Source organism: Schistosoma mansoni, chromosome 2 (assembly GCF_000237925.1).
Source record: "Schistosoma mansoni strain Puerto Rico chromosome 2, complete genome".
In the NCBI taxonomy this organism is placed as follows: Eukaryota; Metazoa; Platyhelminthes; class Trematoda; order Strigeidida; family Schistosomatidae; genus Schistosoma; species Schistosoma mansoni.
In genome coordinates, this window is record NC_031496.1 from 33,855,305 (window position 1) to 33,876,287 (window position 20,983).

General features: G+C 37.4%; 1 protein-coding gene across 1 annotated transcript in view; it reads left to right on the forward strand.

Moving 5' to 3' along the window:
- Window positions 1–6,179: 6,179 nt before the first annotated feature.
- Smp_131680 (hypothetical protein) overlaps window positions 6,180–20,983 on the forward strand; it is a gene marked incomplete at its 5' end in the record, with an annotated part of 18,569 nt that continues 3,765 nt past the window's right edge. Inside the window, 5 exons of the mRNA XM_018796443.1 lie at window positions 6,180–6,373; window positions 7,169–7,978; window positions 10,434–10,534; window positions 16,229–16,470; window positions 18,065–18,295. Coding sequence (XP_018650655.1) covers window positions 6,180–6,373; window positions 7,169–7,978; window positions 10,434–10,534; window positions 16,229–16,470; window positions 18,065–18,295 — 1,578 coding nt within the window. The remainder of the gene's footprint in view (window positions 6,374–7,168; window positions 7,979–10,433; window positions 10,535–16,228; window positions 16,471–18,064; window positions 18,296–20,983) is intronic.

The window sequence follows — 20,983 nt, forward strand, 5'->3', positions numbered from 1 at the left end:
ATGAATAAAGACGACTGTTTGTAAACATATCAGAAATCAAGTATCTAGGATCCTACGTAGATTTGATGTGTTACCACAACTGGCTAGCAACTTTAACAACTTTTCAGTGTTGAAATCTAATTCATACACGGAATGTCGCTATGTGCAAAATTCAATATTTTTGTAGAGGACCGATTAATTCCTTTACGCTCTCTTGTGTTTACGACACGGTTCAATGATTAAATCTCTCTTCTGAAGCGTACATCACTTTGGTGAGATACTGGCAAATCCCGCGTGCAGTAAGACGAGAGCAGACTCCCCTGTGGAAATACGGCCGTTTAATAAGCACGAGTGATTAAAATTACCTCTCGGTTGTACGAACTTGAACGACAGAATTTTGATCTAGAAAGGACAGGAGATAAGGCGGTCTGTTTTAGTCCTGCAATGATTGTAGCTCGGTTGATTCAACTCTCCTTTGAAAGAGTCGACTGAAGGAGCCTCAATCGCGAGTTGAGGTAATGAATCCCACTTCTTGAGGATTCGATGGGAATGTCGATAGTCAGCTGTAAAGTAATTTCTTCCGGGATTGTGAACTTTCTTGGAGTGTCCTCGTAAATTCTATTTTGGAAGACAAGAAAAATGAGGACATATCGGATGCAGTATTATCACTAAGTAATCTGAAGACAATAATCAAGTTACCTCTAGTTCTCCGGTATGACAATGTGAATAGATTTAGCTTGGCTAGTAGAGCATCATACTGAAGCTTCGCTATTCCGGGAATCAGCTTAGTTGCTCTTCTCTGAACCTTTTCCAAAAGCTCACTGTCATTTTTAGGTAGGGGGTAGCCGCTTGTGTGTAGTATTCAGGTTTCGGACGCACGAACAATGCATGCTAAGTCAATAAAAGTTTTAGCGTCAAAATGAATAAAGGCCCTACGTATTGACTATAGGGTTTCAAAACCTTTGGCGGCTATTGCACGACAGTGTGCTGTAGTTTTTAGGTCCTGGCTAACGATGACTCCCATGTCATTTTGTGTCTGGACAATAGGTAGCCTAATAATATTCATCAGTATGCATCTGTGACTTGATGAATTATATACATCACAATATACATTAAGTATTTATCAGCAAGTACTGTAGTATCGGTTTGTTTGTTAAGCCCATCTACTTTATCCTAGCTACTGGCCAAGCCAATTCGCCTGTCATGAGTCATATTTTGATCTTGTTCATTATTCGCTTATTGACCTTGGCTATACTTTTATATGAGCATATATATGTACACTTCGTATCTTATTCATCATATGTCTGTCATTCATTTTTGTCTGACTATAAATGTTGATTAACGCTTGCTTAAAACGAGTTGGCTTCCCAGCCATCTCCACTGCATGTCATTTCCGCCTCGTTCGCTTCCTTCGCTTATTCGCCTGTTCACTCGCTCGTTCATATTCGCTCAGGTGTTGTTAACTTTCTGACCTGAGTTATTCGACAATAAACTGTAGTTGCTGCTATCCTTTGTCTTATGATTTTACGCGCCGTTAAGATTAGAATTATATCGACTATCGAAATGAACGATTATCGAAGCGCGGCACTACAGTACCAAATTTGAGACTATTCAGATGATATCCACAAGCCATTTAGAAGCTTAAAGCTATCATCTTTACTTTTTATCTCTCTCCGTATCTTGACATTGTTGGCGTATAGCAAGACTAATGATGATAGGAGACGAGGAAAAACACTCACATATATGAAGCATAATAATGGCTTCAAAATTTTACCCTGAGGTACTCCGCCAAGCACAGTTTCCCGGCTAGATAACTTTGAGTTCAGCTATACTCTTTGTTGGCACCCGACTAGGAAGTCTTTTATCCATATCAATAGATTGTCTTCACCCCTGGCATTTCTTAGCCTATACACCAGTCGGTTGTGAGGAACTATATCAAAAGCTTTGTTGAAGTTAATGTAAACCAGCTTTATGAGCAAATTTTGGTCTTTAGGTGACAATGAGTACTCCTTATTTGAATCATATGGAGTGATTTGCATGTTTGTACATTACCTTGGTTTTCCAATCCATAAGAATTTGTATGCACTGGATACTTTGTAAAACACTTTTATTTGTAGGTCACTTCAATTGTCGTTTATATTTACCGTTATTTAGGTTTCAGATTCCGATCTCTAGTGACATGTATATGTGATTATTTTTCTCATTTCCCTAGTTGTAACGCCTATGTGTAATTACAATTACATCCAATATATTTTTTTTGAACATACATGTTTGATTGGTTAATCACCACGCCCATCACTGTATCTGGGTCATTCACTTTTCTTCCATGTTAGCCACGACCTATGAGTAATAATTATATCATTGTCATAACATCCTCTTGGTCTGTTGTAGGACCAGCGAAATGTAACTCAACCCAGCCAAATCTCTTCGCACTCTGATCACCGAATTTCGAACGGTTCACCGGTTCTCATCAAGGCCAACGAAAACCGACGCACATAAAGGGATCACACTATGTCGACTTGTTCACGCAGCAGTGGTCACACTTTGTTCTTTGCACGTACTCTCACTAATATATTCTTGTAATAACGCGGTTTGTAGATTAAGGTTGTCAAAGTAATCATAGTACCTGGACACGACGAAAGGGTAATCCACAGCAAGCACTAACCTCGAGGTGTGATTAAAACATCAGCTAGTTGGTAATGCTTTTCCCGTCTAACTTGAGCAGGCCATTTCTTAATAGGACTAGTCCCATTTTCGGTGGTTATCCTATAAGGCACTTCCAAGTAGCATTCACAGCATAACATTTGTTACCATTTTGTTACTTAATAAACCATTTTGATGCGTGTTCTGCTTGTTACTTTTTCTTATTTGTATTTAACCACTTCAATTCAAAGCACTAATACTCATTTTAGTATATTGTTATTAGCTTTGAGTATAGTTATATCCTAAATGAGTTCTTTTACTGGACCTACTAAAGACCATATATTTTTTATGAGGACAGAACGATGACAACCTGTGCTAAGGCTCTTCGAGATAGATTCTTTGATCGTCTGTTCTCCCCTAGGATGTGTTGTTTGAAGGCCTAGAACATGAATTGGGGGGGTGATATTGGCCGAACGAGTTGACGATGCAACGGATGTTCTAGTTTTACAACTAGCTACCAGTAGCACCTTCTATATTCGATCGTTCCCAGTCAGATAGAAATCAGAAGTCAGACGAGAAGAGGCAGGAAAGATATATTTGATTCGTTACCAATATATCGAGGACCTTTTCTATAAGCTGGCTAATGAAACGTAGGAGCTGTGTCCCACGCCGTGTTGAAACGTGATCTGGTACGGATGCATGACCGAAAGCCTTCAGTTAAACAAGTCCACTTAAACAACATGGTCAGCATCCAATGTCGAACACTTAATAAGCTATTGATTTTGGGGAATTATTTACAGCTACAGAGTACTGTGCTTTAAAATTTTAGGTTTCAGACGAGGGTGACTGGATTATTTGCTTTCAAAATTACAGAATGAAGAACGATTCTGAGGTGTCTGGATGTTATGGTCATACGTAGGTTTATTAGTTTTTTCATAAAGATAAAATACGGTTTCTGGTTTCTCTTTGTGATATGTGTAGGTAATCACACTTACCTCCAATATCTTTCATTCATTTGTATCAGCTGCGAATATACTTTATTTATGATTAATAGGTGCTTTCGTTAGTCTTGTCTCTCCAATGAATCTTACCTTCATCGTTCCGTTTTCTTTTAATTGGCCACGGCTTTCAATCGGAGAGTGTTTCACGCGTTTCTAAAAAATTTCTTTGCTTATTGTCGTCTTTGATCAAGTTCTTGTAGACATATACTATGACGCTAACACAAGCAACCTTACCTCCTATCCTTTCTAGACTGAAACTTCTGTCGTTCAAGGTCGTACAAGCGAGGGGTAATTTTGATCACGCGTGCACATAGCGACATTCTGTGTATGAAAAGTTGTTAAAGTTGCTAGCCAGTTGTAGTAACACATCGAATCCACGTAGAATCCTAGATACTTGATTTCTGATATGTTTACAAGAAGTTGTTTATTTTGTTTTCTCAATGTAGAATGGTTAGTTTTAACCAAAATGCGTTATAAATCACATACCCACCCTCTCACTTGTTGTCTTTGTTACCGTAGTAGTTTTTTCTGTGAGGCCTCACTGGTAATTAATATCAAAGTTTCGTTTTTTTCGGTAACTCAGCGCGTTATATCGTGGAACGAGAGTTGCCGTCGTTTGACGGAATGGATACAGAGTACTAGGACATTTCAGTTAGCTCGTATAATTACTCTTTATTTCACCCATATATTCTTCTGTCATAACTTAATCATCATATATCTGATATGATGGAAAAAAACATTTGTTGAAGTATATGTTGAATTCCCAGACATTTCTCAACGATATCTTGTGCTAAGAATTCGGTCATCAACCACCACGGTGATTGAGATTCAAGTTATCACTCTCACCTTTTATTGTCCTTCTAGTTTGGTTGTCCGGAAATTCATTTTAATTTCGTTGACCCCAGTTATCCAATGTTGCAGTTTACGCCCAACTTGTTATTCAAATATACATATATGATTCCCCATTCCGTTATTGGAGCAATTTTTCTTTAAAACTCATTGTATAGATGTTTTGGATCCGATATTAAGATTATTTTAATGATTTTTATAAATTTGGTAGATCAGTGTTTCAGAATATTAGCATTGTTGATTAGTAAATTCTCTATGGTATCTATGAGAATCTTGCTTTTGCATGCATCAAGCTCTAGAATACTGTACCAACATCCAGACTTAGAGTCCGTACACAAGATTCCCTGATTCTTATTTGAACCGTTCAAAAACTGGAATTTATAGAGGAATCCTTCAAATACTTAAAAATATGTGGCTGGACACTTGGATGAATATTTGAAAATCCAGTCATATCGTTGGGGATGCTAGATCCCCAGAAATCACTTGGAAACGTCTCATTCTTGTAATTTCATTTTGGAAATTTGAATTTCCCGTCTCCGCTTTAAAAGCGTCTATTTATACCTTCAAATTGTATTTCCCAGTTGAAAAGACCCGAAATGTCATTGGTTCGTTTCCTCTTTTAATATGATATTTTGTGGCGTTTTTTAATGACATTTTCATGCTGTATTTATACGATTGAGTTGTGTGCTTGTTGTTATTAGTGTTTCTGGGTGCTTGTGTGATACGCTTTCCATTCCTCTGAACCGGGTCTTCTCTAGTTAGCAGGGCTGGGACGCATCGGAATAATTTAGTTTGTCTTGTAGTCGTGTCGCTGATCCCTTGTAATCTTTTTAAACATAACACATGTTGAGTCAGGTGTATTATTATTTTTATATAATGTGACTTGATCACCATATTGTTCTTTACATTTTATTCCGTAAGTAGTGGTATGTTATGGTATTCCACCTTCACTCTATTTATCTCTTAATTATTTGTTACCATTGTAGTCACCGTTTTAGTGTAACTTTTCCACCGGATCACTCTTCACTGTATTGATTTCAAATGTGGGAAGATGAAATGAAAGTTGCTTCTCTCGAATCATGCAATGTATACTTGCGTAGTAAGTTGAAATGATCTATGAATACCAAAGCCTTGTTGTCTCATTGTCCTATAAAGTCATTAGCTGCTGACCTTAGTAGTCTTAACAGGTGCTGAATACCTAGTTAGTGTCCTCACATTCATCTTGACCTGTGGCTGGTGATGTTGGATGATATAGCTCAAATTTATTTCTAGTGCCATTGAGTTATACAGTTTCTCTTTTTTCAGTTCCTAAATTTTAATATTATTGGATACCCCTTTTCCTGTTTCTTGAAGTCACATTCTCGGCTTTTAGTTCTTACCATCATTATTTCTACTGTAGTTCTGACTTCTTCCCCATCCATAAGACCAACTTCGTCCTATTATCCAGTCAGAGTGAAATATTGAGGCAGTAAGCATACGTATATACGTTGTTTGTAACCGACTAATGGGTAAAGTGCTATTTCGCATGACTCTCTATTGTTGTATCTATAACGTTTTTTTACCTAAACTGCATAGTATATTTTGTCGCCTAAATATGTATGATAGTGTGTTTGCATCATCTTTAAATGTTTGTGAGTGTATTACTTTTTAATCTTATTGCATTTTCTAGGTCTTGATAAATATCACATGGATTTCTAGGTCATATTCATGAATTCACCAAATTATAACCATCATTGTTTACTTCGTCACGATCCTGTTACTGCACGTGCCATTTCACGTTTAAGCCATGGAGTCGCTCGTTTGACTGCAAACCTCAATCCCGATAGACAGTATCGACATTTTCGCACCAGACACGCAAAATCCAGGAACAGAACTGAATCAGAATCTACAGCAAAAGACCAGTAAGCATCTTTTCACTTTATCCTGTACGGTCACTCAAAATGTCATGCCGTTCATTTTATTGCTTCTGAGGGACCCCTGTTTCTCTAAAATATCAAACCTACCAGTCCATATATACATATATTTATAAGCAACATAGTGAGATGGAGTAGTCATCCTCAGATATTTAAGTCCTATCGATCCAAACTAAAGACTATTTGGTAATTTTCGGAGCTTAATGGAAAAGATGAAAAGAGGCGACTTTATGACAATGTAGTTGTATTGGGTTTTCATGCACTGAATACTCCCGATTCCTTGTGTAGTCTTATACATAATGTATCTCACTACAAGATATCAATACGGACAAAAGCAGTTAAGATTCTGTCATTACGCTTTTCATACCGTTAAGATGGTATTATTTCATGAGTTTACTAAGTCATTACCTGTCGCTTTGGGCCATCTCAGTAGATGTGAACTATCAGGTTAGAGATACTGAATACCATGGCCTAACCTCAGCCTCAATGCCACACTTTCATCCGTTATTTACCTTTAAATCTCGAGTTTAGCATCATATCATGCCATTCTTTAATCATGCCTTTTCTAGTACCTTACATTATATTTTCCATTCCGTCTAATATTACTAACCCTTTTTTGTTTACATTTTGTCAATATTCCTCATCCTCTATGCTGACTTGGGGTGCGTATAATTGAATGACTTGTCTAACTGATTGTCGATATGTTTGAGCTATGCGGCTAACCGTTACAAGACAACTTTTAACGGAAAATATTTATTTCCTGCCTATTTTCCTATATCTTAGCCAATCTATTGCAACGGGTTCAAAACGTAAATGGCAACCGGATAAAATTGAACTGGATACAATCATGGAATTGGAACATTCCACAGCTGTCTGTTTGAAACCTTCTATGCAATCACCACCATCATCGTTATTACTATCATCATCGTCATCAAACATGGAATCATTACAGCATGTATCCGTATCGATAGACGCTTTAAATTTACAAACTAAGCCAATTCCAACATTTTCTTGTTCAAATCCTGTATTGTATAAATCACTAAGCTCCGACCATATTGAAACTATGGGACGTTATTCTTCAGGATCATCAATGCTTTCAGTCACTGGATCGTCAGGTAATAATTCTGAGAGTGATGCTTCGTCACATGATGCTGATATTGAAGATGCAGATCATGGTGACTTAATCTGTTTCAAAGGTGGTAGATCGTTGACAAGGATTAGTAGACGTAAATCATCTGTTATCGATAAACATTCTTACGAATTATGGAGATCAATGGATACTGTGTATCATGCTTCTGGGGGAGGCGGCGGTGGCGGTGATTCTTCGGATGGCCTGTCAATAAATATTAAAATTCCAAGATTAACATCAATACAATTACACAATACAACTGGATTATATTGTGAACATTCATCGTCTAGGCTATCACCGGCTATTTCACCATCTTGTTACCAACAGACTAAAAGAAATAATAATAGTGGTATGTTAGCCTCTTCGTCATCTGATACAAATCATTGTCGCCGTAGTCGTCATAACAAGAGATGTAAGTGTAGACTGCGAAATAAGAGTGATACTACCGATGATAAACACGGGGAGTAAGTATATATATTTTTTTATTATTGTTGTCGAGTGGGTAATATTCATTTGTGTTTGTCTCTCACCTAAATATATATTTATTCGAACTTTAAAAGAATTTCATACACTTAGTTCCCTTCAAGAACAAAGAATTGAACAGAATGACATGAATTCATTTTTATGTCGTTAGGTTCTCATCAACTGCTTACAACTTATAATATTTTAGAATCAAGATTATCATAAATATATAAGAACTTTCGTCTAAATTAGAGCGAATAGTTCCACAGTATTTGGGCACCAAGTTGAAAAAGCTTGGACCAGATTGCCAGGCGAAACGTTGGATTTACTTCAAATTCATTCGCGGAGATTTTACAAATATATTATTCCTATTTAAGATTTTCATAATATTTACATACTTCTCAAATTTGCCGAAGCCATAGCTATCGAACTCTTCAAGCCGGACTTATGTATGTACAAAGAAACACTTGCGAATCTTTCCTTACCATGATGATTTTATTGTCAGCTCATTACGTCATTCCTGCAATTTCTTTCTCCTACTTTAACTGTTTCATTTATTTGAAATACATAATTTTATTTTCAACTCACTGATCTCAACTCATTTCATTCTTAATTGCAATTAATTTATATTCAACTACTTCATTGCGTAACCAGTTAATTATTGTAGCTATATGATCTCTTGTTACTATGTCTGAAGATCCAGAATCTTCGCTTAGGTATTACTATCTTCAATCTCATTACTGCACCATGATGACAAATATCCGATTTTAATTCCTCAAATGTGTAAACTTAAAGACAATTTTGATCTTAAAATACGACAGGTTGTAAGCTGCTGATAAGAATCTAACAACAAAATGAATCCATGTTACTCTGTACATTTCTTTGTTTTTGCTTTCTTTAAAAGAATTATTAAACGAATTGGTCACTTTCTTGTAATAACAACATTCATGGAACAGGAGACTAAGTTACTTCTAAATGATGAGTTGATTGAAGGTTGAAATATCCAGTCGCTAAAATAGTTACATTGTATAATGTAATAACAAATGAAAATATCTATCCTTGACCTAACTCATAGTTGAAGCTTAAGAAAACTGAATTATGATAGAATTGTAACCATAAAGCTTATAGGCTTTTGACACGCTATCCTACCGATATAGTTCTAAGGACCAGCTTTTTATTTAGACTTAATTTTACTTCAGATCCTATCAGCTTTCATAAGAACAAAGAAAAATATCCAACTGTTCAAATTTCATTTCACTAGTTGGTCAGCTTTTTTTAGCGAGTTGGTTTTCTACGAGATGAGGTTACTAACCCCATGCCCAACCCACCTCCTTTACCCTGGCTTGGGACCGGCAGTAGCCCCCGGAGGAGCTACAGGCGGAGTTCATTTCACTAGTTGCTCAATCGAATTACACTAAACTAAATAGATGGAACAACTTACTAGTTAGTGACTAGATTTACATTTGATTTTTGTTAAATAATATTGAATTCATAGATATATACAGAGGATTTCATAAGAACTAATAATATATTTTCAGGTAATGCTATTTAATCCCATGCTTACCAAAAATCCAATCTTGTTAGTACGATTATAAGAAATATAGTTAGTCTAACAAGTATATGCTATAAATAAATAAACTTATCGAAATTAGAAGTCAATCAACAACTTCTTTTACTATTGGTTACTCTCGAACCGTTTGCCCTAGCGGTGCGAGGTGATAAAAGAACGTGAGACCACCACGTCAAGGTAGCAACAACGGTCGGGAATTTGGCACTCTTTGTGTTCTGCCAAATTCTAATCTTCTGAATTCTTCATTTCTCTATCTTTTTTCTCTTTTCAAATTTATTTCACTGGATTATACTCCTTCAATAACATCTTCAAACCCTAATCTTTCACATAATGCTTATACTCTTACTACTTCTACCACTATGGGATTTGAATGGACAACTGAATCTCTGTGCTAATGTGATATGACAACTCGAACTGATGTACGTACGTACGTACGTACGAAGTTCTACGTTGTGACTGACTGACTGATTGGTTACTCTATATGAATAGCGATCAGTTGTTATTAAGTTTTATATTCAAAAATTATAAGGAAATATGACTTAAAACTGAGGACATAAATGAGTATCTGTCAAATAAATTACATAATTCTATATCCCTAGATGTAATCGAATATGACAAATGGATACTACCGTGCCACTGTGACTGATTTTGAGTTATCATCCAATGTATTCAGCTATAGTTTACGGCTATTACGCAGGCTTTAACAACGAATTTTATTTTATAGTAAACATATACGTTTGAATAAATCACTTATTATTAAGTATTCATAAACATCGACATTGAGTATCCATAGACACCTACAATTCATGTATGCAACCTCATAAACAATTTATTGTCACTAAAAAAATGTTATCGTTGCTATTATTTATCATTTATTCTCCTATCAGACATATCTGTCATAAAAGTTGTGCAAAAAATGGCTCACATTCTTCGTCTAGTTCATCTTCATTGTCAACTGAAGAATCATCCGATGAGAAACGTTCGAAAGGTATATTCAAGTATATTTGATAAAATTGATTTCCACAGCCTTATTTACCCAGTTAATTTTCTATACATTTTTATATTATTTAACTATTTAATACACATAAACGGTTTAACATCGAGAATACTGTGCACTCAGTCAGTCAGTCAGTCACAACGTAGAACTTCGTACGTACGTACATCAGTTCGAGTTGTCATATCACATTAGCACAGAGATTCAGTTGTCCATTCAAATCCCATAGTGGTAGAAGTAGTAAGAGTATAAGCATTATGTGAAAGATTAAGGTTTGAAGATGTTATTGAAGGAGTATAATACAGTGAAATAAATTTACTGTGCACTACTGGTTTAACAATGTGTCATTCCACTTGGAAATAATACACAGTAAGACTATATTGGCAAAATAATAAATACGTTATCAGTATGAGTTTGTGAAGATTTTCATAGTTGAAAGCATAAGTCAATTGAAGCTAGACCATCAAGGAAAACCTGGAAGCACTGGACGATCGCTTCTTGCTATTGTGGGACTCCTCGGCAGTCAATAGGACGTAACGGCCGTCCAGTGCTTCCAGGTTCTTCATGGTGGTCTAACATTGATCGGTTCATGATTTCATTGAAATTCAAGTATCTCCATAATCCCAAAGTGAACATATATTCTTATTGTATAATTACTAAGTAACTACATTACTGTGTCTATGATTAAATAAGACTATATTGTATATCTGCTAGTGTACGTGATATAATGCTATTTTACTAACTTACTGAAGAAAAAAGTGCGTATATGTCAACATTTGCTTTTCTACTTTGATATGTCATTTTATCAGTAGCTTATATTTAAATTCATTTGGTATTGTTTACTTGAATCTTCCCATTGATGTTCAGGACTACAATTGATCAATCTCCTATTGGCATATGTGCATACTGTGCATATTGCCTTAAGTCACAAGTATTATAAGCAAAGATGGATTTTGGCTAGAAGTGGAATCCAGGACGCGCGTTTCATCCTATTTCGGACTTGTCAGCTGGATTTACCTGCATCCCAGAGTTGATGTTCACCCCTGGACTCGAACCCAGTACTGTTTACTTCAAACACCATCGCGTTATCGACTTTCCTACTGAGTTTTGATAACCACTTGCTTGTGCACATACGCCAACAAGATATTGATCAATTGCAATTCTAAGCATCAATGGGGAAGATTCAAGTAGACAATACCAAGTGAACTTATACTTCACCCCATCGCACAAGTAAGTGGCTATCAAGACTCAGTAGCTAGGTCGATAACGCGATGGCGTTTGAAGTGAACGGTACTGCGTTCGAGTCCAGGGGTGAACATCAACTCTGGGATGCAGGTAGATCCAGCTGACAAGTCCGAAATAGGATGAAACGCGCGTCCTGGATTCCACTTCTAGCCAAAATCCATCTTTGCTTAATATCTATCTTTAGTTAATTAATAAATTCAATTGTAACTCGCTACTTTTTGTCCAACTATACCTTAATGTTGACTTAACGTAACCAATTATGTTTCTGTGTGTATCGTATACAAAAAATGTTTGGTTTCTTTTATTTATTCTAAGTTTATCTGTTTTTACGTATAGGAATTATTTTACATCTGATTGATCTTTGAAAACTAGCTATTAGTGGATAATTGTTTCATCCTATCCCGACCGTTGCTGCTACCTTGACGTGGTGGTCGGGCTTGCCTATCGTGATGAATCAACCGAGCTATACTGGCTGGAACAATCGTTCCTCAAGGTCCTACCATGTCAGGCAGGTCGTTTGAAGAGCGGTGAGACTAAAAGCAGCAAACCCAAGGTCCGAAGTCGTACTGCTGACTGTACAGAGATGTGACAGCAGTAGGGTGTTTCCTTCAGACAACCAGCATGACAGCGATGCTGCCTTCCCACAAGGAGGGGTGGGGTTAGAAAAGGTCGACCCTAAAAATGCACACCTCGCCTTATCCCACGGATTTCCGTCTCCGGCGGTAAGGTTCTTTGAAGAACGGAGCTAACACAAAAACTACCCACAAAAAGGTCGTGTGTGACCGACCTCAAGCAGTTGTCCCTTGGGCACTGCGGTCACGCTCTCAGGTCATTAAGACCACTTCTAACCCAATTTCCTTTTCAGGTACCCCTAGAAGAACCCTTCCACAGCGTGGGCAACCAGGAAGTGATAACTGCCCTCATACCTCTAACAGCACTCAAGACGACTGTATTCATAATCAATCTTCTTCAATTCCTACTATTCCTTCTACCTTGACTTTCAACACTAAACTTCCTCTTTCTGTTTCCTCCTCAAGTGTCACCATGGCCAACGATTCTAGTGCGCGAAACGCTGTCCCAGGTCTGCTAAAACCTCGTTCCAAACTACACATTGGAGCCTTCAACGTACGTACCCTATGCCAAATCAGTCAACAGGCCTCCTTAGCTAAAACCCTAGAATCTCGTGACATTGATGTATGCTGTGTCTCGGAAACACGCATACAGGATCCTGGTGTGGTCATTCACTTGACCTCACCTCGCCAAAACGGTGAGCCGACGAGATACACCCTCCATGTATCTAGTGACCCTATGGCTAGTTCTCGTGGACTTACAGGTGTAGACATAGCACTAAGTACAAGGGCAGAACAGGCACTACTAGAATGGATCCCCGTTGACAGTCGCCTGTGTGCTGTCCGGCTAAATGGCTCCGTAAGAACTCGGAAGGATAGGGACACACGTCGTTGCCTTTTCGTCGTTTCTGCCTACGCTCCCACTGACTGCAGCCATGATGAAGTGAAAGATGACTTTTACAGAAAGCTCTCTGAGCTTCTTCAGAAAGCTAAGCGCTCAGACATAGTAGTCGTAGCGGGTGACTTTAATGCCCAGGTAGGCAGCTTAAATCAAACAGAAAGACATTTAGGTGGGTGTTTTAGTATTCCGGCTCAACGAACCGATAATGGTGATCGTCTGTTGCAACTATGCTCAGACAATCGTTTATTTTTAGCAAGCACTAATTTTAAGCATAAGGAGAGACATCGTCTAACATGGCCACCACCTGCACCAAACTAACGATGGACTCAAATAGACCATATTGTCATCAGTCATCGTTGGAGAGGCTCAATAGAAGATTGTCGCTCGTATTGGAATACTTGTTTAGACTCTGATCACGCTTTAATACGAGCGCGCATTTGTCTGCGCCTCAATGGACGCAGGAAGATTACACTAAGAAGACCCATTAGGATTGAACTGGAAGACGAGAAAGCCAAATGCGAATTCCAGAAACAACTGAGTTCACATCTAGGCAGTTCTGTAAACGAGACTGACCCAGATGCTGCTTGGAAAGACATACGAACAGCTGTGGAAACAGCAGTAACATCTATTAGTCATTTAAACTATAGGGCTCCAAAAAACCAGTGGATTTCCTCTAAGTCTATTTCACTGATGGATTCGCGTAAACTCATCCCATCAGGCTCTGAACATGACGAAGAGCGTAAACAAATTAGATCTAGGTTAACTAAAAGTCTAAGGAACGATCGTGAGCAGTGGTGGGCAACGAAATCAAAAGAGATGGAAAAGGCAGTGGCTGTAGGCAACACCAGGCAACTATTCAGACTAATAAAAGAAACCGGAATTAAGAAGTCAAGTGTAAGTGAGACAATCTCGGAAAAAGACGGAACCCTTATCTGCTCTCAACCCAAACGTTTAGAACGATGGGCGGAACACTTTAAGGAGCAGTTTAGCTGGCCTTCAGCTACTGCACAACTACCCACTATTCCCAGAAAACCGGAATGGAACATTGAAGTAGGCCCCCCGACCCTACTTGAAGTTCAAAAGGCTATAAGTAATCTGAAACGAGGAAGAGCAGCTGGTCCTGATGGATTGGCTCCAGAGGTCTTTAAATATGGTGGTCCAATTTTAGCAATTAGGTTGACTAATATTCTGACTAAAATCTAGGAGATAGACGTAATCCCATCTGACTGGTCACAATCACTGATTGTCCCAATATATAAAAAGGGGTCAAAATCATCCTGTGATAACCATAGAGGGATTAGTCTGACTAACATAGTATCTAAAATACTAGCCTCAATAATTATCAGGCGCCTAACTAAGACTCGTGAACTCCAAACACGAGAAAATCAGGCTGGCTTCAGACCTGGTCGTGGCTGTATCGACCACATATTCACCATTCGTCAAGTTTTAGAGCACAGACACGCTTATCGGCGTCCGACAATGATAGTTTTTCTTGACTTGAAAGCAGCATTTGATTCTGTAGACCGAGAGGTTCTGTGGCAGTGCCTGTCATTGAAAGGTGTACCTGAGAAGTACATAAACCTTGTGAAGGCTCTTTACTCGAACACTACCAGTCGAGTGAGAGCTTATGGCGAACTGTCATATGATTTTACAACCTCAAGTGGTGTCCGTCAAGGTTGTCCACTATCCCCATTTTTGTTTAACTTCATTATAGACCTGTTGCTGGAAATAACACTCTCGTCGACTGAATTTTCAGGAATCGATCTTCTACCAGGGGGGACCACTAAGCGACTTAGAATACGCAGATGACATAGTCCTGTTTGGTGAAGACGCTGACAAAATGCAGAGTCTTCTGTTGGAACTGAGTAATAATGCCAGGATGTTTGGGATGCGTTTCTCCCCATCCAAATGTAAATTGTTACTCCAGGACTGACCTGCGTCAACACCCGAACTAAGGATAGGGAGTGAAGTAGTCGAACGCGTGGACAACTTCACTTATCTTGGAAGTCTGATCAGTCCTAATGGGTTGGTTTCTGACGAAATCTCAGCACGGATTCAAAAAGCTCGTTTGGCTTTTGCCAACTTACGTCACCTATGGCGTAGACGAGATATCCGTCTATCAATTAAGGCACGAGTATACTGCGCAGTAGTTCGCTCTGTTCTACTTTACGGCTGTGAAACATGGCCATTAAGAGTAGAAGATACTCGTAGGTTACTAGTATTTGACCACAAATGCCTTAGAAATATTGCTCTCATCTGCTGGGATAACCGGGTAAGTAATAGTGAGGTTAGACGCAGGGTATTAGGGAATGATGGTAAATCAGTTGATGAGGTCATGAATCTTCATCGACTGAGATGGTTGGGCCACGTGTTACGTATGCCTGAACACCGATTACCACGACGCGCTATGATGACTAGTATTGGGGACGGTTGGAAGAGAGTTAGGGGCGGCCAAACCAAAACATGGCATCAGTGCTTGAAGTCACTAACTTCTAGCCTGAGCCATGTTGGCAGATGCAGACTACCTGGTTGGGGTCCGCGTGACTATCGTAACCAATGGTTGGAGACTCTAGGTGACATGGCTCAGAATCGATCACAATGGCGTAGGTGTATACACTCTTTATCTTCCCTTAAACCTTGAGATTAAAATTGCTTTAAAACTTTCTTCCTTCCTATACTATATCCTTATATACAGCCTTTCTTTCATATATTAACACCACTAAATTAACTACTTCTATGAATCCGGTGTTGATCTTGTTGTGCTAACGAGGTATGGCAACTTGGACCGATGCATATATGTGCCTGGTCCTACGTTGTAGCTGACTGACTGTTTCATCCTATACATTCTTTTAAACTCTTCCACCAGTATGAATCAACAATGACCCAGTTTGAATTAACGTTTCCTCAAACTTCCTAGTCTATATTTAGTGGTTTATTAGTCACAATTGTAATGTCATTTTTCATATTTCATAGGTTTCATTGTATACAAACATCGATTCACCTCTATACCGGAACATCAGAACACTTGTGATACCGATATGATGAATATGACTTCTCGTAATAAAAAAACTATTCAAAAAATTGTCAAATCACCATCTACCATAATGGATAACAACCGTTGTGAAACAATTGTTGATCCATTCAAGTCAAAATATCCGTTAAATGATTCCACTTTAGATGAACCAGTTGATCCAGAACTGGCTAATCTTTTACATGTAAGATCAGGTATTTTATCTCTCCATTCGTTTTTTTTAAGTGTTATTCAACATGGAAGTGCCAAGACGAATAGACATTAATCTATGCAAGTTGTAAAGAATAGTAACGAGAGATTGGTTGTATATTCAAATGAAACAGCTTTTCAATGCTCCTTAGTTTCTGATAGTTTTCTAGACGATCCTAATTTGTGATGTCGTTTTCACGTAAATTATTATTATTATTATTATTGGCTTTTAACACCTGTAACAAGATAACTCTGTATCCATTTGTATCATTTGCATTGAACTAGTTAAATGGTGCCTCATCTGATAACTAAATTAAAGTTTTGACTAAAAAAATAATTCAGGAATAAGTCAGTTAAAATCGAGCAAATGACTTTGAAGCCTCTACATGGAATTGAATAAAAATGATAGCATTGAACGTATTGTATGCTTAATTCTTTCTATGTAAATTACATATAATGTTCGTAATACTCGTAATCATGGGCAGTATGGGGATTTCTCAGAGTTATTTCCATCTTCATGAGCTTTTAAGAAGACGTATGTTCAATAGCTGTATAGATAAATTTATATATCGTTTTTTATCGACTTCTACAGATTCATTGGTTATGCAAAACCACACAGCCACTACCAGGGAAATCCTTCTCACGAAGGGAGTGTTGTTTACGAAATTGAGAGAACAAAAACGAATGTCCAGCGCTTTAACCGGGTCGGTCAATATGGAGGATCCACCTAGGGTAGTGGAAAAACCCAGATTTCCAATCAGTGACGCACATGGGCTATAGGATCCTGAGGGAAAAACAGTGTATGAACCTATTGTCGGTCATCAGCTACCGTGAAAGTATATCTAACGTTGTTCTACTGCTTCGTAAATTAGACCTGTAGGTCGAAGGCTTGGAGAGTGGCCTCCTAAAACAACCACCTGCTTCGGTCCGGGCACCCGATCAGTATTCTAGCCCTCACACAAATCAAATAGTGAAGTGTGGCGTATATATATTTGATGTCCCCTCATACCAATATTTATGTTTGAATAAATAAATAATGTAACTTTATGACTCACCTTTTTTCTCCCTTATTTTCTGAATAATCGGTATCCATTTTTTTCTTTTGTCTGTCGATATAGTTGAGAATGGTTAAGGCGATAGAATTAAGATGTCTTCATTTGTTTATATCATCAGAATATTCAGTATCATACAAAATATAAATATTTTTCAGTAAATATTTTTATTATCAGAAGGGGGTTTTAGTAATTTTATATAATTGAAATCATGAGTCAATTGAGACTAGACCACCATGGATAACCTGGGTCCTGGGTTCGAATCTCGCCAGACGGGATCGTGGATGCTCACTGTCACTTAGGAGTCCCGCAGTTGGACGAAACGGCCGTCCAGTGCTTCCAGGTTCTTCATGATGGTCTAGCTTCAATTGACTCATGATTTCAACTGTATAAAAATATCTTTATTGTCAAAGTAGTGTCTTCTTACTTATAGGAATATTATTCTTTAGCTTAACAATCATATCTTCAATCTCTATGGATAAAAAAGTAATGATTATGCTCATTTAGTTGATTTTGTTTTTGTTTAAATTTATTAAGGGTACATGGCCATTATTAAGTACCAGAGCAAAATTAGGTTATACAAAAGCAATGAATTCATCTCATTCAAAACGATATCCTAATTCAAAAAAACGTAATACACCTAATAACAATCATAATAATCATCATCATAAAATGAAAGATGATTCAAAGTCTATACATCAAACTTCAATTAAATTTATTCCATCTAAGCTAAATCAAGTTGATGGACAAAATGATTCCATATTGAAGGTAAATTATATTTACAATCATTTTGTTTGTTATTATAATTATCAGAAGGGGTGTTTGTGGAGATTTCAGTATTTTTCATAGTTGAAATCATGAGTCCATTGAAGCTAGACCACCAAGGAAAACCTGGAAGCACTGGACGGCCGTTTCGTCCCATTGTGGGTCTCTTCAGCAGTATGCATCCACGATCCAACCTCGTGAGATTTGAACTCAGGACCTACTTGTCTCGCGCCAGAGCACTTAACCGATAGACCACTAGGCCGGCCGATATCCAACGGTGTTAATGTCTAACTCCAACCAATCCACGAAGTTGAGCAACCGTTCACCAATTGCCTTCATTGAGTTTCTATTTCACAACAGACGTGGTTTGAACTCCACTGGTTACTGCTTCTCACTAGAACTCCTGGATTTACCTCTCCAAGTCAGTCACTAGTGAGCATATTATTATTAATTTCAGAAGGGGTTTTTGTGGAGATTTCAGTATTTTTCATAGTTATTATTATTATTGTTATAACGGTAGGATACTTGTTATAGCGCTGGGGTTTCTTGTCATAATAGTCCTTTCACCTTTTATACGTATGCGGGACGTTAATTTACTTTGGACGAATATCTACACTGGATTCCTACCCAGTGTCTATTCTACACGAATTCAACACAACTCAGATCAAGAACACCAGATTAGCCTGACTATAACGTCAATATATTTCCACACACCCAAAATCCGACACAATCCAACAACAAGGAACAGTCGATCGATAATAATCAGGATAGGGGAATATATAACACATGACACTATCTGACTAAACAAAACAACCAATCATTATCAGTCTCGCCCACGCATCAGTTATTATTATTAGCTTTATTCAATATTATATTTTTGTTACAATATGGAATTTTCAGCACAATGTATTTCAACAAGTTTCCTTTATCTTCTTATTTCTCGATCGATCTTGACGATAACGTATTGAGTGATCACCAATTGGATGTTAAAAGTTCAGAAGTCGATATTGATTAAAGTATTTTTTTTTCGATGCATAATGTTAGCAACTACGATATCTCTGATTAAGCTCTTTTGTTATTTGTACAGCGAAAGGTTGTAAATTTTTCACATCTCAATTAATTGATCAATAATTAGTGACTAATATCACGTTTATTTGGTCCTTTAGTGCTGATCGATTTTCATTGATCGATTTACAATATGAACCATAAATCGAATTAACTAGACATAGCTCGTACCATATTAAGATATTAAGTGGCTGGAGCTATTCAGTTATCTCGATTAATAGAATTTGATCAATACCAATCTTATTTTGGCCACTACTCAGTGATTATTCAACTGTAAATATCCCTGTTCTATAGGAGGTCAGTCGTGATCTAAATAGTTCTACCATGAAGCTAGGTGACTTGAGTTCGCATCCATTAGAGTGCATTAGTTTTTTCAAGATTGCAGGTACACGTGGCTGACGAGTACCACTTGGGATGAAACACCGTTTAAGCAGGGTTTCCTGACGATAACTTTAAAAAACTTGTTTCTAATTGTCTATTTAGAAGACATTATCAACAGTGGCGTAGCTCAAGAAGAGGTGGACATTTTAAACATTATTTTACAAGTAGCGAACAATTCATTATAATTATTTATTTACGTCCTCGTCAGCTGCTTGCAGCTTATAATATTTTAAAATCTCATAATATAATGAGAATTAATCTTGAGATGGAAAACTGCTGACTGGCACACTGATATCAAAGGGTTATCCACTAAAGTTTATAACTAGGTGCAAACATCAGTCAACACTAAAACCTCTTTCATTCTGTTCCAAAGAAAACTGTTTAGAGGTGAATCAAGAAAACCTATTACGCTGATAAACTAGTTGTGATTCAAAGGATTAAACCCATGATTCCAAATAGACCTATGGAATGCACAAACGATTACGTCACACCTCACTTCATTTACTAATCTACATGTTTGTGTAGACACACATGCATATGAGGAGTAATCGAATAATATAATCAAGGGTCATGGGACATGTACCTAGATGGCTTCAAAATCAGTTAATAATAATTGTTCTGATTAACATGGGAAGTAAAAAATCATGTTCATTGATAGCAAAGCACATAATTGAAACAGGGAACAGAATTGGCGTCAATGCAGCTTTTAAAACGTTGTATAGAAATTGTCAAGGGCAGATTCTCAGGTTTATAAAAGCCTTGGTTATTCGTAGATTTACCCCCCCCCCCTCTGTGTGTGCACAAAAACAGTTCGTCATAACCTTGGATTTGCCCTGGTAATTTTACGACCTAGGATAATGCGACAACTTATTCTTTCTATACGATATTAATTTTTCCCTCTCCTTTATTTATAATTATCACTTTTAATAAAAATAATCTATTTGTAATATCCCAATGAGTAGACAATTTAAATTTTCTGACGTTTCGTAACTCAATGTAGGTCACTTCTTCAGAGGATAAATAAACAAATTAAATTAACACAAGTTTAAATAGTGCAAAGGAACAAAACAAGAATATATTATTTTTATTAATAACAATCTACTTAATTCTCAATTTATTTGAAATTATCAAGTCAAACCTTGGTAATGACACCTTTTATCAGAAGGGGGTTTTTATGGAGATTTAGTATTTCGTAAAGTTGGAAAGCGAGAGTCAATTGAACCATGGCCACCACGGAATAACCTG